Source organism: Mchenga conophoros, linkage group LG16 (assembly GCF_057382185.1).
Source record: "Mchenga conophoros isolate Kocher_MC1m ecotype Shallow Benthic linkage group LG16, M_conophoros_male_GT1.1, whole genome shotgun sequence".
In the NCBI taxonomy this organism is placed as follows: Eukaryota; Metazoa; Chordata; class Actinopteri; order Cichliformes; family Cichlidae; genus Mchenga; species Mchenga conophoros.
In genome coordinates this window covers 32,561,651-32,589,348 of record NC_140541.1, presented here as the reverse complement: position 1 = coordinate 32,589,348, position 27,698 = coordinate 32,561,651, and the positions used below count along the sequence as shown (strand labels likewise).

The 27,698-nt window shown below is 39.0% G+C and overlaps 1 protein-coding gene across 3 annotated transcripts in view; it reads right to left on the bottom strand.

Moving 5' to 3' along the window:
* Positions 1-3,282: 3,282 nt before the first annotated feature.
* mlphb (melanophilin b) overlaps positions 3,283-27,698 on the bottom strand; it is a 41,916-nt gene continuing 17,500 nt past the window's right edge. The window contains exons 4-16 of one of the 3 annotated variants that reach the window (XM_085249268.1): positions 26,433-26,572; positions 24,272-24,313; positions 22,289-22,341; positions 19,321-19,413; positions 18,758-18,899; positions 18,199-18,443; positions 13,768-13,851; positions 11,408-11,704; positions 10,534-10,683; positions 10,362-10,430; positions 10,002-10,047; positions 9,303-9,397; positions 3,283-5,728 (exon numbers count right to left, since the gene is read on the bottom strand). In XM_085249268.1, the coding sequence (XP_085105394.1) occupies positions 5,702-5,728; positions 9,303-9,397; positions 10,002-10,047; positions 10,362-10,430; positions 10,534-10,683; positions 11,408-11,704; positions 13,768-13,851; positions 18,199-18,443; positions 18,758-18,899; positions 19,321-19,413; positions 22,289-22,341; positions 24,272-24,313; positions 26,433-26,572 (1,483 nt within the window). In that variant the 3' untranslated portion in view covers positions 3,283-5,701. The remainder of the gene's footprint in view (positions 5,729-9,302; positions 9,398-10,001; positions 10,048-10,361; positions 10,431-10,533; positions 10,684-11,407; positions 11,705-13,767; positions 13,852-18,198; positions 18,444-18,757; positions 18,900-19,320; positions 19,414-22,288; positions 22,342-24,271; positions 24,314-26,432; positions 26,573-27,698) is intronic. The other 2 variants (XM_085249270.1, XM_085249269.1) reach the window with 2 other exon arrangements.

Here is a 27,698-nt window from a genome sequence, read left to right as displayed (position 1 = left end):
AAAAATGAGTGCTGTCAGCATTAATCTCGTTAAACGCTGCATGGCATCAATGCGTTAGTGTTGTTAGCATGTAAAACGCATTAGCGCCGTGCAGCCCTGGCACGGGGTGATCCGCACAAACTCGCTAACGGAGATTTGCCGCGTTAATGTGGCGTTGACGTCATTTTAACGAGATTAACTCTGGCAGCACTAATATAATTTAGTCAGGGCCAAACTGTCATAAAAAGAATGATATTTCCACATCTAGTAATTTATATGGTGGTATAGTTCTATTCTTGGACTTTCCTGCTCTTCAATGACAACAGATACGAGGCATTGGAAAAATGCAGCATCAACTCCAGGAGCTGTGGTGGAGGTGGGTCGCAAAGGAAATATGCAGCAACTGTTGCAAGGCTAAAGCAGCTGAAATCAGTACCTTACGTGAAACTTGCCAGTTGGATGTTTACAAGATTGTCTTTTTTTTTTTGGCCTGTCCCGTTTGGCTCTTTTGCCATCAGAATTGTTGTCTAAAGGCAAAGAAAGATGCCCAACGGATTTACTTTACCAAATTGACCATCCCAGCCTTGCCGTAATGGTCCATTTGATTCACCTTTTATTGTTTATTTTATTTTCACTTACTGAATACGGGACAGACTTGACTGGGGGAAAGAAGGGGAGAAAGAAAGAGGGAAAGAGAAACAGCTGAGAAGAGGGACGGGGGAGAAGGGCAAAAAACAAAAACCAACAGAATGAGCAGAAAAAAAAAAGAAATAAAAAATGCATATATCAATCACCTGGATCACCTGCTGAGAAAGAAAAAAGAAAACAAGCAGAAGAGAACAAGAGTAATAGAATAAACAGCATCACAATGATATATGGGAATATGACAGTAAATACTAAATGTTAAACATTATTGTGCAGCACATAAGATCAACAGAACACAGTGTGCTTTGAGGTAGGAGCCAAAAAGGGTGTAGTTTGTGGGTGTGATCACCCGTGTGTACACCTGTGAGCATGGACGCGCTTGTTTTTTTAAAAGGTTCCTTCATGTAATGATCTGCTAGAGGGTGTGGGGGGGCCACAGCCCCGTCCTCCAGGGCATGAAGCAGGTATGGAGGAGATCAAAACTCCAGACATCCAAGATGTTTACAAGATTGTCAGATATGGGGATGGTTGCACTTGATCTGTAAGACAGAACTTAGACTTGTGCATTTCTAATAGTAGGACTTATTTTTGCACCTCACTTACCGCTACATCATAGTGTGTTAAATCAGTGGTGTTCAATCAGGATAAGCAGGGCAAGCACTGCTTTTTAAGTGAAATACAAAAATGAAGTGAACATATCTCTCCTTTCATGTCAGACAGGTTTCTGTCATAATGCTTCTCCCATGTCTGTTTGGATCCACTCTTTACATCACTGCCACCTTGTGACCACAGCTGGCTGTTGTCTCTGGAAGCTGAATAAATTCAGCTTGATTACGGAGTGAATGAAATCTCTATAGGGTAGGCATCTCACAGGCATCTCTGTGTCTTCTTAACAATGTCCGTAGCTTGTCAACTTGTGAGGCCAGCAGCTTTTTCTAGCTGTTTACGCATTGTAGATAAAAATCTGGCTTTTGATGGGAGACTGATGGGACACTAGCATGTTAGAAAAACCTGCTGCTGTCTCTGCTTTCCCTGCTCTGACTTCAGTTTTGAGCAGTGTTTTGAGAGTACAGAGGACCACTCTCAAAGTTTTCTCTTAGTAACCTCCACAGCCAAGATATTTAAGTTAAGAAACTAATTGTCACTGTTAGCAAATTGTAAATAGAGTTAAGTATAGTAGCAATAACATTTATATATTTCTACAGCCAAGAAAAATGCAGCAAGAGGCTGTGAGAGTGGTATGTTTTAATCTGGTCCAGTTTGTGAAGGACGATTTATTTGTACTTTATTTTATTTATTGATTTTAATTTTCTTTGCAGGGGTTGGGGATGTATCATAGTCTCCGCTTGCCTTCCTCTAACTGCAACTCTAACCTCTGTACTGCTTTAAATGCATATATATTTTTCTCGACAAGATTCCAAAATGATTCTATGGTTTACAAAGTAGCTTTTTTTGACTGACAAACATGGAAATTTAAATCAAATAAGAACAAAGAAAAGCAGAAATAATAAAAAGTCATGGATAAATAACATAATGATAAGGGTAGTTAGGGGAACCCTTACCTCTAATAATGACAGAGCCATCTCTCTGAGATTCACTCAGAGTTCCATTCAACAGCAAGACAACAAACAGCATCACACACACCCTCATTTTAGCTCCATCTGCAGCAGAAAAAAAGCACACATGTACCGTTATGCTGGGTTTGTCAATTTGTTGCTTATACAAAGAAGCATCACTTGACACAAATGGAAAATATAATTACTGATTGAGCTGCACTTCTGCATATTATGGAAATTCAATCAAAGTTTCCACAGCCAACTTTAGATTAAGTTTAATTACTCCATGGCCTCAAAGCGAATGGCATAACTGGTTTTCTACTGTTGTTTGAAAACAGCATGAAGAACGAGTAAACTCTGGATCAAGGAAAGCAAACAATGTAATCAGCAGATTGGATCAGTCAAAAATAACACATCTGATGCTTAAGCAGTTTTCCCCCCGTTTTTCTCTTACTCAGACTCTCTGGCTCTACTTTGTCTTAATCACATGGTTGCATTACTGCAGAGCCAAACAATCCTCAGTTTGGTTTTGCAACTGAAAGGCATAATAGAGATACTGAACACATGTGAAGACTTACCGTTTCGAAACATGTTGACCTGCAGAACCAAACTTCAATGATTGCTTTGCTACGTCCCAGTAAGAGTCAGCTGACGCAAACAGGTGTAGGACTTTGTCTGGGCAGGAAAGGCAAGAAAAATAAATTTATGGCTTGAAATAAGACTACAAGAGAAAGAGTGTTCAGATTCTTCTCACCTGATCTATAAAGGGGTTGTGCTTCTCAGGTCTGGGTCTCTCCGGGTGTCAGTTTATCAGCTGTGTCATCATTTCTTTATATGCAGCAGGAGGGGCAGCGGTATGTTGATATGCTGATGTCACCCACCTTTCAGGAAGAATATGTAGTGCATGCACGTGCAAGAATGGCAGCACAGCTTTCAGTCAACACAACAATCAGCTTGGAGGTTTTTCTTCTGTTGGAGCCCACAGTTGATCTTTTTAAAAAAAATAAAAAATAAAAAAATCAAACGCTACATAGACATTTTATTTTATTGCATCTAGAATTTTAGTTAAAAGTTATATTGTCTTTTGTTCTGTTTAGTTGAGCTTTTTTGGGTTGAACCTAATTGAGCTATTTCGTTTTGTCATAATCTATTTTAATGAGCTGCTATAGTCTTACCAAGCTTTTTGTTACTGGTTATTTAGTGCTTTTTATTATTTTAACTTAGATGTCATGAAGTTAATCAAAAATATACAAATATACAAAGTTAATGCAACGTTTAAATGTGGGATTGTTGTATATTTCTATTTAAATTGTTCTTTCCATAGCGCAGAGATAAAACCTTCCCTGGAGATTCAGTTAACAAAGAGGCACTATGAAAAAGCTCTGAACCAAGAGCAAAGGTGTGACTTGTTAAGGTTTTGATTGGATTATACTGATATGAAAGCTGCTGCTTGATACAATAATCTACGCCAATGGCTAAAAAAGGACAGAAAACAACAGTTTAGCTTGTAAATAATTTAATAAGACCAGTGGTGCAAATAATTTCAATTAAAGTGATAATTTAACACAGGCTTGAAACAATCTTTATGGTGATTCAGAAAAGTAAATAAATCAAATCAATAAAAAAGTCAAATAAATACGTGTTGTCAGTTTCTCTCTCCAGTGGCTACAAATGGTGATCTTAAACTGTAATACATAAAGTAAAGCAATTCTGTGACTGTGAAGCTCACAGGCTGTGAACCTCCTCGCATCGTTCAGTCTCCAGCCCTTTATAAAAGCATATGCATTTATTTACACAGTGCACACCCAGTTTATCATTACATCATGGATACATTCTTTGTCATCTCCGAAGACATGTCATTGTACAGCCTATAAATAAACACTGCTGTTTTCAAAGGTTTGGATAAATTCAACTGAAAGGGCAGTGTGTAGGACTTCTGGGGATCAGTTAGCTTAATTGGAATATAGTATCAATATTTAGCTAGTCCAAGCTAGGCGAGTAATCTCTCCTTGCAGACTGTATATAGAAGATGGACATAGCTTCCAAGTTTGAAACGTGAAATCGAAGTCAACCCACATTCCTTCTAAAGGCCACGATCTCAGTAAACACTCTTCTGATGTGTTTAGTTTCAGATGTTATTGAATACACGATAATGTTGAACCTATAAATTATGGTCAACAAAGATGCTCCAGCTAAAATTTTACAATAAGTGACAAATTAGTGAATGATGGAAATTCCAACTTATCATAAAAACCTTGAAATCTGACAAGCAGTACAATGTTTTGACTTCTCTCACTCACTATAACTCCTCAAAGACAAAAAAGATGCATATTTAATTGCACTTATAATTAATTTTTCCATATATGCTGAGATTACATAAAAATATTGATTTCAAAGATTTAGTTAAAAATGAATGTGCATGATTTATTAATCCAATATAAAAATATTTTCCAACACCATAATGCATACAGTGTGTACTTCTATATATTCCGTATACATTTTATTCATTAACTTACATAAATGTCATATATTATAAAACAATCACATCAGACCTGCTCTTCTCACTGTGACATCAGTTTAATTTTACAATCAATTAAACTTTCCAACACACCGTAGATTATTAATAATAGAACTTTTAAAAAATATATAAAAAATATACATTTATCTATATGTTTTTTTGTGTGTGAAAATTTCAGACTAATTCAAACTGATTTACAGTTCGGATTTGCACCTCTTTTTCACTGGCTTGAATCTGTTTGCTGAAACTGCATTTAAAGCACGCAATGCATATTTCGGTTTATCCACAACGATGAATTAGCCAGTTATAAATTCCAGATTAGTACAATCAGTGCTTTTGCGCATTAAGGCAAATGCATGTGTTAACTTGCATGTTAGTGTATACAAATTCTGTAAATGTTTATACTTAGAGGCAGATGTTAGTGCATGTCACGTGTAACATACTTTATGGATTTAGCCCTGTAAAACAACAGCAATATCAAAAACACACCTTTTAAAGATAAATGTAAGAAGATTAGAAGACCCACTGTTCCACTGCTCATTTGACAAGTTCTGCAATTTATGTGGGAAACCTAAACCAACATAGTCGTACGGCAATTTCTAAGTTCCTCATGAAATTTTATATACTTCCGTGTAACCGCACATGAATTTCATGAACAAGATTTTTCATCAGTCTGATATCATATTTAAGATTCTTATTCATATGTACACAAAGTCATGTTTCTCCAGCTTTAAAAGGATTTAATTTGGATTCTGGTTAAATTTCCAAAACTACATTGTTATGTCTAGGCAACATAAACTACTGCACTATGGTCAGGAAAAGATAACTGATTGATCTCTGATCTCCGTTTGTTGGTTGCCACGTGTCAGTTCAAATGCATTTGTTTCAAAGAACAAAAACACGCCTTTTGTGAATAGTTCATGTTTTGCTGCTCAGTTCCAGTGTGTAAAGCATTATGTAATAACTGAAAGACTTGTCAGTCAGATAACACTCAGCCTCCTCCTCATGAGCCCTGGGTCATTACTGGTTTCTGCAAGAAAAGCGAGACAAAAATATTGATTGACTAGTATTATGGTTAATCAGCCATTTAATGCTTTGATTGGGTTAATGAAATCACTGTTTCAAAGCAATCGAGACAAAAGATCAATATGTGTTTAATACATGTTAGAAATATTTATAAACCTGCTGATGACTTATGAGCCATTATGCAAGCTGTGAGGTTTGTGAATGATTACTCAGGCTTGAAGAAAGGAACACGAAATTGACAACAGATGTACAGCGTAGTATAGTGGACCTATGATGCTCACTTCCAACTGCATAGTTTTATTCTTAGATTCTACTTGGGTAGCTTTGTGTGAATCACAGTTTAAAATATTTTTTGTTCATCTTGTTTATTTTATTTATCTAATGAGCCTCGGTCCCGCCAGTTCATTGTCTGTCTGAAACAAATTACTTCAGCTGTTGTCCTTTTAAGACCACCCTCCTGCTAATGCCTCAGCCACACTGAAGTTAAAAGACGGCGGAAACCTCATGTCAATAGGCGAATTCAGTGGTTGGGCTTTGATCGAACTGTATTTGTATGCATTTGGTAAACAATTGTAATTAGCTTCAGTCACTTTGATTTTTCAGCAATGCATCTTGTTGCAATGGGGATTCAACCCAACTGGTTGACAGCTGGTTGTATATTCATATATAAAAGCAAAGTGGACCCACTGTCGCTGTAGCATAAGACAGCTTTCTGGTAAAGATCTGAAAAGCAGGTGGGTGGGGCTTCTGTGTCTGAGATGACCAAATTAGGGACATTCTTTCTCCATGACATCATACAGAGCCAAAAGTAGAAAAAAACTGTTAGAAACAGTGGTTAGAGGTGTCTGAAGCTTGAGCTTTTGTGTTACAGGGATTATTTATACACATGCGGACCACGTTATTACAAACTTGGGGCATATTTAATATGAAGTCAAACACCTGGATGTATATGATGTTAATTACAGAAAATAAGGAAAGGCAGAATAGGTCCACTTTTAAGAGAAAATAAGCACGTTTTTACATGCTTTATAATGCTTCTGCAAAGTATAACAGTGTGTAGAGCAAAAGCTGAGCACTGATCAAATTACAGTGTGTTCATATTGGGGTTGCTCTGGCTATGACTAGGTTGAGGACTGCTGAACTGTCACGGACCCGGCTCTGGAGGACTCGGGGGTCCGTGAGCAGGATGGACCGTTATTATTATTATTATTATTATTATTAGTGTTGTTGTTATTATTTGGGAATGTGTGTTTTTCTGCACTATGCTGTGTTGTTCGGTGTTCTACTCATTATATGTACAGGCAGGGTATGGGTGTGGCCCTGCAGGAGGACTGGCCACACCTGAAGTTCCTGCCACACATCTGTTGGTGATCAGGGCTCGTCGGGGGAGCTACTTAGGAGAGTGTTGGAGCTCCCACCGGCGCGGAATCATTGAGTTGTCTACCCAAGTGTGTGTGTGTGCGCGCGTGTGTGCGTGCGTGCGTGTGTGCGCGTGCGTGTCAGTCAGTCAGTCAGCGTACAACGGTGCAGTTCGTGTATGCCCGCCGGGGTTGGTGTTGATGGCTGTTTTTGTGGTTTTCCCTCCAGGTGGAAGAGTGGACCAGAACGGCAGCACGCACAGGGTGTGTGAGAACACAACAGCGGGGAGCACGAGCACAGACGTCGGAGGGGAGCACACACACGGGATTCAAGGGAGCATCGGGGAGTTATTGTGTTTACAGACTTCACTGTAAATAAAGTGCACTGTTTGCATCGCAGAACCATGCGTTTTGGGTCCTCATTCCCCCACATCCCCACGGTCTGCCAGCCAGACCGTGACATGAACACTGGACGATACGCTGTGTTGAAAATGAGATATATTTTACTGGATGAGGCTCCTACAGTGATAAAAGTAAAAAGAAAACCAAAAAAACCTCCTGTGATTTAAGGTTCACATTTTTTCTCTTAACAAGGGAGGCCTCAGAAAATATTGTTTCTGGCTCTTTTTAAAATTCTTATCATTGACTTTAGGTACCTTCAACTCAGAGACAAAGTGTAATGCAGACATGCATATTTCTTCAAGCAGGAAGCCAATTATATTATTCAAAACAGCCACATAATCACTGATGCCATTATTTTTCTCTCTTATCAAAATTACCCTGAGATTTTCCACCATTATATTGTGTAATCAAACATCCCAGCGTATGCACTTAATTTCAGACAAAGTAATTTTAACCCAGTATGAGATTTAACTCTTTCCTTTACCAACAAAAACATGATTCAGGAAATGTGAACGTGTGCACTTGATTGGGGGAAAAAAAGCAGGAAATGCGTTAAAAAATGAAATTATTTCAAAACACCACAAAGCTAGAAACCACCAGCAGCTCAAATCAAACAAGCAGTGAAAGCCTGGTGTGATCAGCACGTGAAGAGTTCATTCCTGATATTCAAGGCATTTTACTAAAGGAATTTTTATTCACATTTGGGAAAATGCATGAATCCACGTTTTGTGATGGAGGTTAGTTGAGAAGATTGATATCCACTTTCATGGATCCTTAAACTTTGCACAAATCCACTGGAGCAGCTCAGGAGCATCTCTAGCATCCTCACCTTCAGATGGAGTCTCGTTTCACTTTATTTTGTTTTTTTATTTATCCATATTCATTCATGACATGGGACAAAATGCACAGTGAGCAGGTTTACAAAGCAGCTTTTTTTGACTGACAAGTTACAAAAACCTTGAATTAAGCTTTCTGAAAGTGAGGGCTGGATCTGACTGAGTAATTAAGGGAGACTGCACAAGCAGGGATTTGACTTTTTAAAGGTGGTATTAAACCCCAGCCTGGATCGATTACTGTATAAAAACGTATTTTAGTATAAAAGATCAGTGTGATTAGTCACCCACTGCTTTATGTCGACCTTTTCTGAAGCCTCAAAATGTGCATGTTTTGCAAAAAAATAGGATGCGACGAGGAAGGGCAGGCCTGACTGTGACTGCTCATTGGCTAATCACTTGTGATTCATAACTTCATAAATCGGCTTTGATACCACACATAATTTTCAATTTTGAAACCTTGTATTACCTATATATACAAGCAGACTTAATCTTTTTATTCAATATGACCCAAAATTAGTGACTGAGCCCATAAACTCAGCAGTAAACTATTTCCAGAGAGAGAAATCTGTTTTCCTATAGACGTCTAGTAGTGGAGTGTTTTGTTGCAACCACTCCAATTGCCATCTGGTGGCCTTCAGATAAATCAGCCGCATGTTTCCACATTGATTTTTACATTTCGGACCTTTACCTGAACCTAAATATGTTGCTTTTCCTAAACGTATCCAGGAAGTTGTAACAACCACAAGATAAAGTTAAAAAATATCATCACAGTACACATTCAAATTTAGCTTCACGGCTGTAGATCTCCCAACTTAATGTAAAATTAACTATGACAGTGGAATCAATCTTCTCACATAAAAAAAATTGGTAAGCATCGAATGCCAGTTTTGTTGCAGCACTTTTTTTTTTTCTCCAAATGGCACTTATGTAGTTTGGGAATTGAACTCTTCACAGCACCCAGCACCGTAGGGTGGGGTCATACCGCACAGGCAGCCCTGGTCTTGGCCTTTGCCACTGGGTTCCTCTGTGTCAGTGAGCCCCTGTAGAGGGAGTTCCTGGTAAACCTGTCCACCTGGTCTGGAAACATACATCAGCTGCATTGTACATTGTATTCTACAGGCTCTATTTTATCAAAGCACAGTTAAAAGTCAAATTATGGCTCTTTTTGGGATTCAGTCCAGAATCTAATAGTTAGAAACAAATGTGATGTTTCAAAATCCCAGATGTGGGATGCTGAAAATAAGCTTATTGGAAAACTTTGATGGGAAAGTAAATTAGAAACACTCTATAAACTTTAAATAACAACTGGCACCAAGTCCAAGAGCAGGTTACAAAAGCACTTGACTTGAATTTGGCCTAAAAAGAACTTTTCAGTAGCAAAGAAAGATAAAAAAAATAACATAATATGCTAAAAAATTAGATATACTCCCTATTCTTTATAAAAACAACAAAAAAACACAATACTGTTTAAAGTACAAGACACATGGTAAGTCTCCACTCAATGAATCAGATGAAGTGCTATCCAGCTGGGAAAATTAAAGCCATAGTATAACGAGGACACAGTGTTCACTGAGTTATAGAGCAGCTCATCATGTGTTCTAAGTTTCAAAAGGTTAAGATGTTCTGAGTTAGCTGTGATGCCCTGGGGATCGATCTCAGGGGCAGCAGTGTCAGTTCTTACTTGTGGGAAAGTTGTAGGAAAGTCTGGCTTGTATCGGGATTGCGGACTGCAAGACAAAGCAGAAGGCAAGGAGAAAAAACATAAATTTAGGATGTGGGAAAACTTTTATTCTATTAGCATTCTGGCACCTCGATGCTTTACAAATGTTCATCATAGGCAGACCTACTCATAGAAATCACATCTGTGGTTATTTTGAGAGGCAAATCAAAGACCATCGTGCCACATAAAACACGTTGGCTCTAAGAATGACGCCTGTGTCCACTTGTTTGATTTCACACAAACATAAAAGGGTTTTGTATAAGCAAATGTTTTCTGTCATAACAGTTTTGGATATGAAACTCAGTGATATAATGGTGTTACCTTTCTTTTTTTATCCGAGGACATGCCGGCAGCGTTCAGGGCAGCAATCCTGCTCTCGATGTCAGACACCTTGGAGTAAAAAGAAAGAAATGACAGGATGTGCCACAACTTTACATCTCTTTGCATTTTCAATACAAATCAAACTTTACTTAGCCTTTAATGTAACCCTCACCTCACTCTGGGCATTCTGGACATTAGCTGCTGCTTGAGCTACTTTGTCTTCCAGTTCAACCAGTAATGCAGTTGATCCTTTGAAGCTTGCCTTTGATCCCTCCTCTAGGGGGTGACCCTTCCTCTCCAGGCTTTCAGAGGAGTCATTAGCCTGGAAGACAAGTCCAGTCAGAAAGCAAAAATTTTCATTTTCAGGTAAAAAAAAAAAAAACAACAACAAAAAAACTTAATGAAATTTGAAATGATGTCATGTTAACAAATTATGTGATAGCTAAATGGTGCCACTTGATTGGTACCTGCTTACAGTGGGGTCTGAAAAATTATGTAAAATCAAATGTACCAAAATCTGCAGTTCTTCTTCGTGACCACCGGCTCAATAAGTTTGGTCCCACGTCCATTTTCCTGATACTAAAAGCCAGTGTTACCTGATACTTTAAATACATTAAATTAATTGAGCTAATGCTGGCTGAACAAACTTGTAGTGAAGTGATGTGAAAACATCATGACTCATCAGTGCACTGCAGCTTAAATGGAAGGAACTGCCAGTGAAAACAGTTGAGGAAACTTAGCACGGCAGCTAAGCAGAAGTTATTAATTTAATTCGTCTTCTTTTTCCGACAATCTGGGAGTGATGGTTGCAGACGAAAAATAAACCCAAGGCCTGAGTGACTTGATTTATGATTCCAGTGTGCACTTGAACCGATTTCCAGCAGAGGTCGGCTGGAATTTCATGAGCCATGCTGTTTTTAGTAAGTGCAGCAAGCCAGATGCTCACGGCTTATGTCTCTTTCTGTCAGTAAACAAACTGGTAATGAATGCTTGCGCGTACATAAAGAAAAACTTGATTTCTTATAAAAAGGCCACAGAATTTGTACCTTCAGAGATTCTGTCTGCTGAGGCTGCTCCTCCTCGAGCCTGGAGACCACGATGCTGGCTCTGGATGTTGGTCTGATAGGTAGTTTGGAAGGCCTTGGATCCGCCTGTGGGCTCCTCCATGCTAGGATTTCTTGGGAGGAATGTGGTCTCTCGGGCTCGTCCTCATCATCAGAGGTCAGGCTATGGTCACTGATATTGTCTGTCATCTCGTGCAACCTCTGTCTTAGCTGCTGCTCTTCCAGGTCCACTTCGTTCCACTGAGGAAGAGGAGAGGTGCTGCTGGGAGTGGGAGAAGTCTGTTTGGGAACAAAGCACAGACAATGTGACTGAGACAAATCTACACAGCATACGGTTAATGTTTTTACTTTGGATCTTGAATGACTGGATCGTCAACCTAATGGGAATTGTTATACTGATTTAAAATGTACTGCTAGAGTGAATGCATGATGTATAATACACAAGTGCTCCATCACTGATTATGTTTTTCTGTTTTCATACTCCAGTTTTCTTTTCCAGGCCAAAAACAAACAGACTGCAGTGTACTTTGGTGGCCTCGGGTACAGTCCATGTAATTATAACCTAACATACTCGTTGGATTTGAGGGAAACTTTGCAGGATTTCCCCTGACTTCCAATCAACCATCTTCTATCTATTATTCACTTACAAATATTATTTTGACAAATGCTTCACATTGCAAACACGAGAGCACTGCTTTAATCTGATCTGATTGGTGCCTAATGTATAATAGCACACTAGCATTGTTTTGCTCATGAAAAGGCTAAACGCAAACCCCTTTGGTGGCTCCATCACTTCATTTAGACATAGTTTTACATCACTTTGCTTCACTGCTTCATACAGACATACCCACAACAGTGACGGGGAGTGCCACAGGATGCTCGAAATTTTTTCCACATGTGCAAAAACCTTGTTGCATGTGTGGCAATGAGCACTGTCAGCATTTAGGCCTAGTAAAGTGTAACCAAACTTTTCTCCAGCACTATCACTGAGAGCAGAGTCTCTGTGCTGCAGTGAGAGATGGCCAGCTTGGCCCCTCACAGAAACAAATCTGTCTTAATCTCACTACAAACTAGAAAGTCACTAAGATAAATTGCTATCGTCTCAACTGATATTCTTGCTTTAGGAGATTCATAGATCCATAACAACTTGTTTTCAGTTTGCATGAAAGACAAGTGTCATTTCTAACCAATGTGTGACTGTGAAGATGTAACAAGGATCCTTAGCTAGACTTAAACTAGGGTCTATAAGTCCTAACCTCTAACCTAGCATGTTCAGAACACGCATATAGGGTTATCATTTGAATTTCTCATGTATCATTCAACGATTTTCAACTGGAAGATTGTGCATCTGTTGTACCTGTGCATCTGTTGTACCTGTAGTTCTTATTTATGTGGAGTATTCGAATAGAATAGACAGATACAACAGAAAGTGGGCAGAGCTTAGTGTACCGATTACAATAGACACATTCATTTGTCCAGCTGTGTTCTGACCACTCGGTAATGATCCTAAACAAGAACTGGAACATGGATGTCTGAAAGCACAAGAACTCTGTTTTTCCTTCACTGATCACATGGACATTAATGCAGACTTCTCGCGTGCAGACAGAACAGTCAGAACATAAGATATATGCAAATTGATTTAAGCTGTGCTTTGCCACAAGAAAAAGAGGAAAAGCATGAGTCAATCAACTGCTGCTCTCACTTGAAGTTGAATAGCCACTAATTAGCGACTGAGTCTAAATTCTACATTCGTTTCTGGTTTGCTGTTTTTGCGGCTTGGCTCAGTCTGTGATGATACTGATGTGGGTTTGAGAGCTCACGGCCCAATTAAAGACAGACACTGAACCCACTGAGATCACACATTTGATTAGTTTTCTTTATTTGAAAGAAAATACCTTCAAAAAAATCAAGTTTTCATGCAGGTACATCAAGTGTGTTTGTCTTAAAGTTGCACTGATTGTTTTGGCCACTTGAGGGCGGTATAACAAGTATAACCATGACCCTGACAAATTGTGACTTAATAAAAGTGAAGTTTGTGTGCACTTTTAGCTGGTACTGGCATGGCATCAAATTCAAAATAGAAAATTATTTATAAAAATAAAATAAAATAGATGTAATTTGTCTTAACTATTTTCATGTAAATTTAGGCTTTAAGTGATTTGAAAATCCGCTAGTCTGTACATTGTTATGCTAAAATACTGCACAGTGTCTCTAACCATGGCTTTATAGATGTAAACAGGTTCTTTCAGTCTTTTAAGCTTCACTCATTTCTTTCTAGGCTGCTGCTGAGATGCTGATCATGAAATTTTGGCAGCTGTACTCTTGACACCTGATAGATTTACCTGGTCATATGTTGAGGTGACTTTCTGCTCCAAGCGGTTCAGAAGAGTCTCAATTGCTGACATCCGTCTGTTAATGTCAGTGATCTAAGAAAGAAAGGAAGAAATAAATGAAAGTACATATAGAGGCAGAATTAAGAAATATTAATTCATAAAACAAACAAACCCCAAAATAACACAAAACGTAAGGAACATTACAAAAAATGTATAGTTTTCAAAACATGAAAGTACTGGACACTTAATGGTTTAAATGGTACTGCTCACATCTATGCTATGAAAGCAAATGCATGTCTTAAACCACTCTGACTCATACTGAACCAATCAAAACACAGTGGCACCAAATATGCAGATGGTTAAGCTACAGTTTCACATGTTCTCATCAGAGTGAGCTGTCTGGATATCAACTCGTCCCCAAATCTGATTTCACCATATTTCATCAATGTCTAAATTTACTTGGATGAAAGAAACCAGAAAAATATATTTAAACTAAAAGTACTTAACCAAATTCACATTACACTGCACAAAATGCTCTTCGTGTACAAAACTGAAGACTAAATGTTCCCTTCGATAATTGGCCATAATGGAATAATATTTTCTCTACACGAGATCGCTCCTTGGTACATGAAGAATCATATTTAGGTCAGGAAGTCAAGCAGACAGTCATCTGATGCACCTTTGATGTCTTGCCACAAGAAAAATTCCTCTCACAGTTCATCCAAATTCAACCTCCTAAAAAAAATCCAAACTCTTGATACTAATATTAAACTTAGGCAAACAACCTAAACATAATTATTTAACTGCTGTGGTGCATTATGGCTCTCAGATGGTCAGGGGGGATTGATGTTAAAGGCAGAAAGAGAAAGACAGTAAATACAATTTTAAAAAAAACTGGAAAATCAAGGTTTTTTTTCTATAATTGTTCATTCTTTTCATCAGTGCATAAGCATGAGTTGTCATTACTCTGTCACCATTGACTGTAAATAAAAGATGCAAGTAGCCACTCTAAGTGTTACATTTTGCTATGTTGTTTGTTCTTTTATTGAAACCGTATGTGATGAGCGAGGTGTGGCCCTAAATGAGAAATGGTAAATGGTAAATGGCCTGTATTTATATAGCGCTTTACTAGTCCCTAAGGACCCCAAAGTGCTTTACATATCCAGTCATCCACCCATTCACACACACATTCACACACTGGTGATGGCAAGCTACATTGTAGCCACAGCCAACCTGACAAAGCTACAGTTTTATAATATGTGATGTTGTAAAGCAAATCCATATAGACATTATATTCTGTAAAAAAAACCTTGAAACTAATGACTGAGAAAGTCATGAGGAAAGTCAACAGATCAATGGAGCCAAAGGAGGAGTCCTTTGGCAGAGCTGTACTGGCTCCTCTTTTTAGTTCTGGACATTTTTATACAGAATAAGCCTGAATAAACCTGCGACGCAGTAGTGAGCACTGTTGACCAGTTGTGTTTAATGTCTTTATTAAATCTATAAATGTACTCATTTAAAACCATGTAAACATATAAAGATAGGGTGACATTTAGAAGCTGACAGGATGCCTGCAGACCGTGCAAGAGGGAAGTCCAATTGTAATTATTGCAGCTGTGCAAATATTTGAATGCAAAGTTCAGACACTCCCATATATTGATAATGGATAATATTATGTGAACTCTCAGTTCCATTAACTGCTTTGTTTTCACTGAGCAGGTATGTATTTACTCTAGGTTTTATATTTATCTCTGTGTTTTTATTTCTTGCAGGATGTTGGGAGTTTGCTAACAGGACACCACCTGTGGCACTCCCATCTTTGGAATTCTTGCAAAACTAATTATGCAATGACATGTGTACACCTCCTCTAGGTGGACTATAACTTGTTGCTTGTTGTCTCTTTGGCTACACTGATGTAGAAACATTGATAACAAAATGTTAGCAAAGTCCTCAAGACTTATATTCAAGACTTTGAGTCAGATTCCATAATATATGTTGCATATTTTTGACTGTTGTTTGATTATTTGTTGAATTTATAAAGAAATCTGAGACCAAGTTTTCAGGGACTGTGAAATGACTAGGTTTTACCATAAAACTGTTTGGTTGGCTTGATTGACGTGGTGTTGCTATCCATAATCTCATACAGCTGGGTTCAGATCTGGTGACTGGAGGTCACAGAGGATGATTCATATGATTTTCATCAGTGAGCTTTTGTGCCTTGTTTGGAAGTGTCCACATGTGTTATGCTTCTCTGCTCTTTCATTCAGGCTATTCCTTTAATTTTTCCCTCTTCTGTATATTAAACATACCGTAAAGTTTTTACCTCACATGTGCCCTGGGCTTATACAGTCTGTGCTTGCTGACTTATCTTGATGTTCCACAAATAATCAAATTGCTGATGTCACTCGGTTCTATTGTTGGCCTCCAAATCAATACCAAGACAACAGACAGCAGCACCTGTATGCAAGATGAGTGACTGTTGTCAGATGAGAAATGTCACGTCTGGTTTTGATATCTGACAAAGACATGTCTGGGCTGTATGTTTTCCACTGTATCCTGTTTGCATGTCTCTTGAGTGTGCTGCCCAGCTGTGAGACAAATTTACCATGACACAACTTATCGAAGGTATAAATCAGCGCAGGGAGACAGGTAGGCTGGATAATTCCTTCTGTTTTCATGGCTACTCACCATCACAGAGTTTAATTGCTTTCTTTGTTTTTATATTCCTTATCTTTAAAAACTGCAAAGAATCTTTTTATGGCTCGAGTTATACCTCCATATAAACTCCAGACTGTGTTTGAATCACCTCAAAGACAGATGAACTGAAAACTGAGATTCACAAGGATAAATCCAGACATATTGATTAGTGACAGCAGTCAGCAAAGCAGCCTCCTCAGACTAATGGTAAACAAAGTCTGTTTTCTATCTGCTTCACAAGAACAGAACGGCCACGGTTACTGCTTCAATCCTTTCCAGGGACTGTGTTTAATACTGACACATAAATAGACACTGATGTAATGCATGTAACCTCCCTCTGATCTAGCAGCTGTCTCCACGACATCACTCAGCACGTCAGACTGAAGAACTTGTGTCCGACTTCCAGCATGCACTGCTTGAAAGGCTTAAAATATCAGCTTGTTATTTGTGTTCTTTCTAAACTGTGCCTCTAAAGCGACACTGCAATTAATGTATGTACCAGATCAGATCAAATGCTGAGTTTGGTATGAAGTTTGAACCCATACAACCCATTCAAAACAAGATAAAGTTTATCATGTTAACACTACAGTTTGTTGTCCCATTTGACCAATGCAGGTTTTAAAATTAGATGAATACAACCTCTGATAAACTGCAAAATATGGTCATTCCGGACAATATGAGGGACATCATTCTGCAGGGAGAAAAATTATTCACAGTTAGAAAGTATTGAGAACGGTCTTTTCAGGAGTGGACGTCCCAACTAATTTATCCCAAGGTCAGTCTGTGCAATGCTGAGAGGAACTGCAGAAAACCAAAGCGCTACATCTCAGACTCTACAGGCCTCATGTGACATGTTAAATGTTAAAGTTCATGACAGTACAATTAGAAAAAGACGGAACAAGTATGGCTTTTTTGGAAGGGTCGCCAGGAGAAAGCCTCTTCTGAACATGGCAGTACAGCTTCAGCATCTAAACAAACCACAACACTTCTGGATGATGTCGTTTGGACAGACGAGACCAAAGTGGAGATATTTGTCCATAAATAAAGAGCACAATGTTTGGGGAAAACCAAGCACAGTATATCAGCACAAACATCTCATATAATCTCATATACACTGTCAGCGCGGTTCTGTAGGGCTGAATTGGGCTTGTTTTGCAATCACTGGAGTCGGGCACTTTGCTGTCATTGAATGATGCGAGGCCATCTATCTGACAGCTACAGAACAATGATTCCAAAGATTATGACTGCAGTTCAATTCATAATCCCGAGTGGAATTAATAACAACAATTTACTGAAAGTTATTCTGAGCTGCTTCAATCAATCCAACACCATGTCTCAGTGATCACAGATTTGAACCATGTGATTTTACTGCATCAGCTGAATTTTTCTGCTTTCCTTATAATGATTCACCAGGCCTACCCTTTTCCAATTTCCCCTACCAACAAACAAAGTGAACAGAGCACAAAAATAAAGATTATCCAAGAAAAAAACAAAACACGGGCATTAAACTTTTATGATCATCATTAAAACCACATGGATCGTTAATAATGTGGAATCTCACAGCTTTACGTTTTAATGTCTGGCTGTGTTCATTGGTGTGGAATGCAGGCAAAATGTATATAATAAGCCAGCAACTTTCCTCCACTCACAGAAACCAGACGTGAAAGACGATTTATGAGTGTCTTAAATGAGTGTAATGTAATGACCATTTCGTGTGATGTTAATATGAGGCATATGAAAGACCTGTGGCGGATGGTTGGCTGAGCTCAGGCTGTCCTGAGATGTTTGGCGGCAGAGGCCTGAATGCAACTGGTAGAGTGGGTACGGCTGGCAGTGCTCATCCTCTTCTTCTGAGTCCTCAAGGCCAGGCAGGTAGACGCTGCTGCTGCATCGAGGGCCTCCGATGCTGCCGCTGCCACACGAGGAGTAGCTGAGCCGGGAGATGGAGCGGGATGGGATTGTCCGGCTATCTGAGTACACCAGGTCATCTGTGCAAAGCAACCTCTTTGTCACAGGTGCCATTATACCAGCAGTAAAATAACTACAATGCTAAGTATTATAAGTATTATAAGTATTTTTCTTTGATCAGTTATTCATTACAAAGTAACAAACAACAGTTTAGCACATTATAATTACTTAATTACTAAATTCAACAATTCCAGTTACAATTGCAAATAAAACAATTATTTTTGTTTTATTTGCAAGTAACACAAGTTCTTGTGTTACTTATAAGTTCCTTGATTATTTTAATATTTTTTTAAAAAAAAAAAGTTTTATTTGTTTGTTTGAATCTAATTTCTACCTTGTTGTGGAGTTATTTCAAGGTCCAGCTCTTTATGTTGTTCATCCATGATCTGATGAAACACGGTGGCCATATCTGCCTCAGCAAGCATCGACTTCCTCCCGCCTACATCCATGACCATGATGTCACGATCACCCGGCTCCTGGAGGTAAGAGTGGAGAATTGTGTGCAGGTTATTCCCTTTGACTTCTGCTGCTTTTCCGGCTCAAGTAGGAAAAGCCTAAATTTACTGCTGCTTCACATTCAGTCCAAACAGCATACATTTACAGCAGGAAAAAACCACCTGAAACAGTTCACTGCATTAGAAAATCTGTTCAGCTAATAAATGGACAAGATGTGTCCATGTCTGCACACACAACATTTGGATGTACACAAAAAGGGTTATTGTGGCCAGATACGAGAATGAATGATGACAGTGCTAATACAGTACTGTCTAGCCAACACAGACAATGTTTGGCAAAGAGAGTGCAGAGGCAGATGGTCTTTGTTATGGATTACAACATGCAGATTAGTTTGTTTTGGAGGGATGCTAGTTGTGGTTAGTTTAGTTGTCTAGCCTGTACCTCATTTGAGGGTCCTCTTGATTGGCTGAGGTAGTCAACGTCCAGTTTGAAATCAATGGGATCAACAGTTAACCTCCTTTTGACCTTTTTCATCTTTGGAGAACATGAAGGGGAAACACCATCGTCAGCAGGGAGGAGAGAGGAAAGCGTAAAGAGATAAACCTCTGCCATGACAAAAGGCTGTTTGCTCCATACACTCAGAAAGTGATTGACTTGTCGCCCTTTAATGTACTGCCGCTGTAGCAGAACTAACACAAGTATATACCTTCTACTGCTAATTAGCCTGTTATAATAGATTCGTATTGCTTGTAGAGACAGAAGTGGACTTTTACTTATGCATGATGACCAAATACTAAGCACTAATTGCTTCCCATGGGGCTTATAGTCACATTTTTTTTTTCCTTTTAACCAACAATAGTCCAAATACACAGGCCACCTTGTTAGGTACACCTAGTTCATCCTGGGTTGGACCTCCATTTCTTTTTAGATGATATCATCATATCTCCATCACATCTCTACTGGACTCAGATGAACTCAACATGAACTCATTATCATGTTGCTGTCATGTATTATAATTGGATAATTAAAGATTTGCATTAACAAGCAGCTCTGTGTGGCTTTAAGTGTATGTGTAGAGTTACACTTAAATACCTGGCTAAAAACAACAAGGCTATAATATTTTAGGAAGGTTTTAATAGGGCATACATAACACTTAAAAGCTCAGGTCTGCAGTAAAATAAATATGATTAATACTTATGTTATTACATTTATATCTTTTGTTTTATTTATTCATTTATTTTTGGTGCCGGTGCATGATTCACAGATACATGCACGTGGGTAAATATTTTAAATGAGTTAAAAGTAATGCTGAAATGAGAGACGCACACCATGGGTTCTTTGGATCTTCTAGGGAAATTTGATTTAAGGGTGCATATCCATGTTCCAGTGTTGACATAGCATCAGGGTCACTGAGTCTCTACCAGCTCCAAACACTATCTAAACTGAACTGTAGCTTCTCTGAGCAGGCAGAATGTGAGCCGGTTTCCTTACAGGGAAATGTCAGAAGGTTCAATACATTAGGCTGTTTGGAACAGCAGAGGGCACTGTGTCTAAAAGAAACTTGAACGAGGGATCCAGTGAACAGCAATCTGTTTCTGTAACGTCCATCAAAATTAAGATTCTTTAAGATAAACATATATAGAAAAAACTGCAAGGGTTGGAAAAAATGCATCCGGAGACCCAGCAGAGCCTGGGAGTCCTGTCATTTCTCAACAGTCAGCACAATGATTGAAAATAAACAAAGCTTAACTTCTACAGTACACACAGAGTGTGGTATAAACAATAGTAATCTTCATTTTATGATGAATTCCAGTGGAATCAGTGCCCCCACACCCACCCTTATTTTCTAAACCAAAGGCTTGCTCAGCTCCGGTCTGACTCTTTTATATATGACAGCTTGGTATTTCCCCACTGCACTCTGCAGCCAGTGCTGGCCTGCCCGTGCCAGGCATTCCAGTCCTTCACGAGGGGCTGGCCTAGATCACTAAGATAACCTGTGAAGAAAGCACCTCTGCTTTTTATCAGGAACCAGCCATCAGTGGGAATTAGTGTTGACCAGCGCACACTCGTGCAAAAACTCCATTGATTAAAGAAAAAAAGAGCAAACATGTGGATGCAAAATTAAGCTACAGTGAAGTTGTCTGTTTTGCAGATAAGCTTTGATCACACCTGACTTAAATTCCCAGTAACTAATAAACAGGATATTGCCTCTTGTTTTAGGAAATGCTTGCAGATCTCCACATGTCACATCAGCAAATAACAAAATACCTGCAAATGATTTTCTCTCTGCACACACTAAATTCATTTTTTGTTTTATGATGCACATCAATTGAGTCGCTCCTGTTGGCAGCAAACTCACTTAAACTTTACAACCTGAAACACAGCTGCATGCTGTCTTTTTATGTAATGTGTTAACAGAATAATAAGGCAACTCCAGAAGCTTGTATGTTCTCTCTGTGGATGTTAACTGTAAGTGTGAACATTAGTGAAGTGTCTGCATGCGTTCAGTAAGATAATCACCCATCTGCCTGCTTTCCTTGCTGCTAGTCTGTCCATTACATCACTACCAGTTTCCCACGCTGTCAGTCTCAATATTGACATCACTACTCTTTGAGCCAATCAGCCTCCACTCTGCGTGGTTTAACCCTGTGCTCTCCATCATTCTTCTTTTCAGACTCTCAGTTGCTCAACCCGCCTCCTCCCCATCTCTACCTCACCTGAGTCCCTCAGAGCTGCACCCAAGCCTCAGGCTTCATCTTCACCACCAGCGTCAAGGCCACTGGGATTCTGTTCTGCTGTGATGGGTTACCAGTCTACTCATCTAAGACAACAATTTGTCTATCTCAATAAATCATGTTCAGTTCTTTTAAATGATCTCTCCTCATCAAAATAGGAATGATTGTTGTTTTCTATGAGTTAGCACTGTGATGGACTGCTGACCTGTCCAGGGTGCATCCTGCTCAGTGATAACTGGAATAGACTCCAGCATTGCCAGAGTTGTACAAAGCTTAACAACATGCATAAATGTATAAAATCTACATGTAAGTTGTGGCTGCATTGTGAGCTGAACAGTCAAAAATGACTGATGTAACATGATAAGCCAGCAAGTTATTGCAGTGGTTAGCACTGCTGCTCCACAGGAAGAAGGCTCTGAGTTTAATCTATGAGTTTTAGGAGGAATCTGTGTCCTTCCACCTTTTAACCAAATTTAGATCCAAACAAATGTCTTTACTATGACCTCAGAAGGTGTTTCCTCATTTCACTTTTCATTTTCCATCCAACTCTCAACATTGTTCAAACATTTAGTAAGGCTGCCCTTAAAACGATTTCAGATAGTTGTTAAAATTGAGGGGAATCTACTGCTAGTTCTTTTAAGATATGAAAATGATTTAAAAATGAGCTGCCGTACCCTTTGGTGTTGTTGTGAGTCTGTTGCATCCATACTGTGCTCCCCATATGCACCTATAGACAAAGAAGGAAGACATGGCAGTGTTAGAATAACCAAAAAAAGGTTTTTTGTTTTCCAGTGTGCATGCATTTCCAAAGATACCATGTGACTGAAACCAGAGTCACTCCAGACTACAGAGACCTCTGTTATTGTTAACCAGTGGCCTTTGACCTTACAGTGTGAACCTTGTTTACAAAGTACAGCAAGAGAAAGCAAAAGCAGAAACACTATGGACTTTGTTTCAGTCCCTCTTTATGAGAGCGTTTACGAGGGAGCTGCATTTTTGCAGTGTGTAACAGTTCCCTCTTGAATACAGCACGAGAAAGAGGGAAGAAAATGCTGGGAACAACAAAAACTTTACACTGAGCATAAAAGCAGAAAAAGATGAATATTCATATTTTTAGATTAGTCTTTTAGTTCTTACTGTTAACTGCTGAACTAATTTTGGGGCTTTTGCTACATTTTGCAGAAATTATCTGCAGAAAAAAAAACCCCGTGACACACACTAAACTGTGGAAATACAACTACAATAACCTCGTAACATAAGTTACACTTTTTATGTTCTTGAGTCTTTCTGACTAAACCTTCCCTGGCTCTGCTCTTTTACTGTTGATATGCCAGTGGCAATGGGAGCCAGATGACTGTGCCAGACTAACCAGAACCTTTAGGTCTGTTCCCAAACCGCTGTGCCCACCGCATGTGTGAGGCATTCAAAAACACCAAAGGGATCGTTGTAAATGAACGAAAATGAACCTCTCTTATTTACTGTATCGTTATGCTTACAATTATCATCACAGATGTTCCTGTTAAATGTTAAGGTACCAGTTAAAAAAATATATGTATCCATAGAGACCACACATGGGGCTGAATTAGGGGAAAAATAAGTGGGCTCAAATTGACTCTTGTTAGTGGTAAAATGGTGAAAAATAGATTTATTTAGAACAGTTAAGGTGAATCAAAATGAAAACAAAACAGGTACTAAAACAGAACCTGCCTTAAAAGTTTCTGTTGTACAATTACAATCAAATAAACACAGCCAGGCAAACAGGTAATGCACTGGAAGCAATAACTGAACAGATTCACTGAACGAGTTTTATATCTGACATTCAGTCAACTTAATGTCAGAAACTTTTTGCCTGACCACAGAATGAGTCCATTACTCATACAAATCTCTGAAAATAGTGAATAGAAGTTAGAAATGAGCTTTCTGATCATGTTTATAGAAGACCCAGTGAGTCATTCATCGTTTTGATCAAATGTGAGGTCTACAGGTATTTGTAACTTTGCTTCTGTAGATCATCACGTGTAGTTGGATAATTGACTGACAAGCAGTTTCGTAGCTGCTGGTAGAAGCAGCAGGATGAACTGTGAAGTATAGCCTCAGTCAAATGCTGCCAAACTGACTGGACAGAGATTAACGGTGGAAGTGGGTAACAACCCAAAACAAAATGTAAAAGCAGTGTTTCTCAAAGTTAAGGAATGGGATATTTCTCAATGGCATGCAAAGAAAATCCTGTTTTCACTCTGAGAGATGGATTGCACATTCCAAGATGGTGCCTTATTGGTGAAGACAGAAGATAATCAGGAGCACAATTACCAAAAATAAAGAAATAAATGAATGAAAGGATAATTATATAAATAGATAAAAATAAATAAAATAATAATAAAATAAACCACAACTTTAAAGGGGATAAAATAAAACAATCTTACTGAGAATTCCCAAATGTTTATTAGATCCGATAATAAAATGTCACATAACTTCATGAGTGAGTGAGTTAGCATTTAGCTTAAAGCAGAGCTGTAGCTAAGAACAGTTTAAATACGCGACCAAATCAAAGCAGAATATACTAAAATAATGAAAGCACCTTTTGGTTATATTTAAATTTTGGAAATTCAAACATATTTCTGTCTTGTGACAACATCTGACCTTTTCAGTATACTTACTGTGGACCTCAGGCATGCTCTGTGTGTCATACTCACGAGGCTCTGGAAAACAGAAGAGCAGCGCGCACATGGCTTATTAATTTGCATTTAATTATAGTTTCATATAAGTGATCCGATTCCTGTAATTACTATCCCATTGTTCTCCTAATTGCAAATCTAGACGTAATGACATTAAGTTATTAACTGCAATAAATAGCTCAGCAAACTGAGATAATACAGGTAGTCCTTATACTTTCCACATAAAACAATAATCAGAAGCAGCAGTAGCAGCATTAAACGGCAGAGCCAAAGTGAGAGTTAGCCAGTGGACTGAATTAGACTTTTGTATGTGAACAAGACTCTTTTGTAAGTATCAGCAAAGAGTGTGAGGACAGGATGACACCCTCCGAGCTCTGGGGGCCCAGCGGACCATAGAATGCATACAGCAAAAAGACAGTAAAAGAATGTGTGCCTATGTGTGGAAATGCATGTTGATTTCAGTCCAAGTGGTCACATGCTGAGTTCATTTTAAACATAATACATCTGTTAACATGCATTTTTATGACTGTATTTCACGGCTACAGCTTGCATCTGTGGACACTGTGTGCTAGATTCCACATACATACACGACAAACATTTTGTCCTCCTCCCTCCACTTTTGCTCTGCTTCTGGTTGGACGAGCCCTGCAGGACCGAATCCTTCAGTTCCAGGCACAGAATGGGAGACATGTGAGTGAATTATCACAAGGCCCACGGGAGCTGCATCGGCCAACCAACTTGCTCTGTATTCCTTCCCAAAATCCTCAGGGGTGACTCAGCGTAAACAGTACCAGAGGTCTCGGCTGTTTCTATATAATTCATCACATTCGCTCATCTCCTGATGTTGTGATCTCAAAGGGTAATCTGTTGTGAGTAATAATGCTTGAAACTGACATAAAGTATGCTTCAAGGATCACTTGTATCATATGCTGTGGGTGTGGCCTCAAAATGCAGCGTGAGCAAGTTCAAAAAGAGAGGAAAAATGGTTTTGATGAGGCCTAATAGCGTCACTGGATCAGACTTTAAACCTGAGCTGCACACAATAAACAAACAGCATTTTCCTCCACCTTAGTATCTCTGGTAATAATCTCCCGCAGGGCAGAGTTAGAATAAGCATCCTGGTCAGCTGACGACAAAAGATAGATACAGCTGTGAGGAGCCAGAAAGCAGGAAAAACAGGAAAGATGGAAGATTAAATCCCTGTGACAGATCTGGCAGCCTGCTAATATTTGAGAAAGAGAGCAGAAACTTTCTTCTGGTGACTTAGTGTCAGAAAAATAAAGATGCTCATACAAAGACGGCTGACAAATTAAAGGACAAGGGTGACATAAAGCGTCTTGGACCACAAGATTGGCGCCATTGCAAACACCATAAACACTATTGTCTCAAAATATATTCTCTAATTTGCCGTTTTCTTTGATGGAGAGGATCTGATGATTGCAGAGGCCCGGGCACAGCATTACTTTCAGTCTGCGTGCATCACTGTGAAGAGCTTGCATTTTGTTGTCCAGTGAAATATAATAATATACATTACAACTCCAATTCTTGAACTCAAACACAGTTCACAGATGAGATGGCGATCGTCACGGTGACGTTTTACCAGTCGAGCTGGAGTGATGCATATTTTCCAAGCAGCCGCAGTATAGTATGCAGCTGCTGAATCTCAGTGAAGCCTTTCATTTAGTGGGGATTTCTCATGGTAAGCTCAAGCAGACTTCCATGACTTCGAGTCAGTGCTCTCTGACTCTGGCAGATTGAACTTTTGACCGGCAGCTTCTCCTCAGGGCTTGTAAAGAAATGAGTGGAACAGATGGAAATTTCTTAAGATTGCCTCTTCAAAGCCACCTTGACCTGAGGCTTGACATTACAACACATTTGTAACCTTTTATTTGCACTTGTTTGGATATTCATGTAGACATTCCCTACTTGGCAACTGCCCAGAGCAGCAAGTGTTTGACTGCTAACCACTAAGCAGTTTCTAATTAGTCAGTGGGGTGTTAATCTTTTTGCTTAAAGGCCACCGTGACAGTACGCTGACTGGCAAAAATGCACATTTTCAGCAGCAGAACCAGGATTATGACATTCCAGACATAAGCTTGGTTTGAAACGAAGTAACAAACCAGACAGAAGGTGGATTGCTCACCTCCTAAGTCACTCTGAGAGCGGCTGCCTTCTCCGTCGAACCTCCTGAAGAGGGAACGCATCACCTTGGCGCTGCCGAAGCGCTTGAAACGGGCACGGACGTTCTCATGGTACCACTCCAAAGTACCGATCTTGAGTACTCTGTAAGTGAGAAGAATGGAAGGAATCAAAATATAGATGCTAAAGAAGTCATTCACAGATGAGGTTCATTCTGAAAATGAATGCATATGCATTTTATATTAAGAGATTTTCTTCTATTTGTTTATTAATTCAAGTATAACATTACATGTGAAACGTTTAAAATGAGAACACATGGTGAGAAATGAGCCCCAAATGAGGCCAATTTATACACTATCCCATAATATCACATAGAAAATACTTGTGGGAATACAGACTTGCCAGCAAAAAGAGCTGTATTTTGCTCTTTTGCTATAAAACAGCAGTGTGCAGGTTTAAGCATGAGATACATAGCATGATGCTTTCCAGACACTGGCCAAGCTCCATTAAAGAACTTTTTAGTATGCAGCTTCATCTCAACAAACAATGGTATCATGGTTCCATATGGAGCTGATTTCAAGCAGGATGTATTGAAATCTATCGCTGCATCCAGCAGAGCCTAAGCAGTAAAAAGGATTTTTTAAATATCTGTTTAAAAAGCAGCCAAACATCCATCAAAGCACATCGAACCTGACGCTTAACCTTTGATTCAACAACAGTCGCCTCAAAGCTCTTTAACTACTGACAGGACATGGGTTGCCTCTTTGTTTATTAGTAATCTGAATGTGTTATTTGCTCATTTTTATTCATCTTATCAAGAAAGAACACAATGTCCTAAAAACATAAATTCACTTTTAGAAATGTCGAGTTGCCACAGCAAACCACAACTTGCAAATCAAGCTTAGCATCAGTTCAGGCCAGAAATACACAATCTCAGCTTTAGTCGCTCAGTTCAGCAGATGGAAGAGCTGGTACCCATCTACAAAACCAGTTGACAATTGTCATGTAGAGCAGTTTGTGCTATTTATGTTTCTTGAACCTGTCAAAAGTGCTGCTCGCTGCAAGCCTCTTTGCAGCCCACCACCTCTTTTCATGCTTTTTCTGACCTACTCTCTGTCACATTTACTATGATTAATGCCTGCTTTGTAGAGTGTCTTGCTGCTGAACTCTCCACCTCTGGTTTTCCATGTATGCATGTGGAAGGAAATCCCGCTGAAAATTAACAGAGGAATCTTCTTTTGACTTTAGTTTTTTCTGGCTCTAACATATT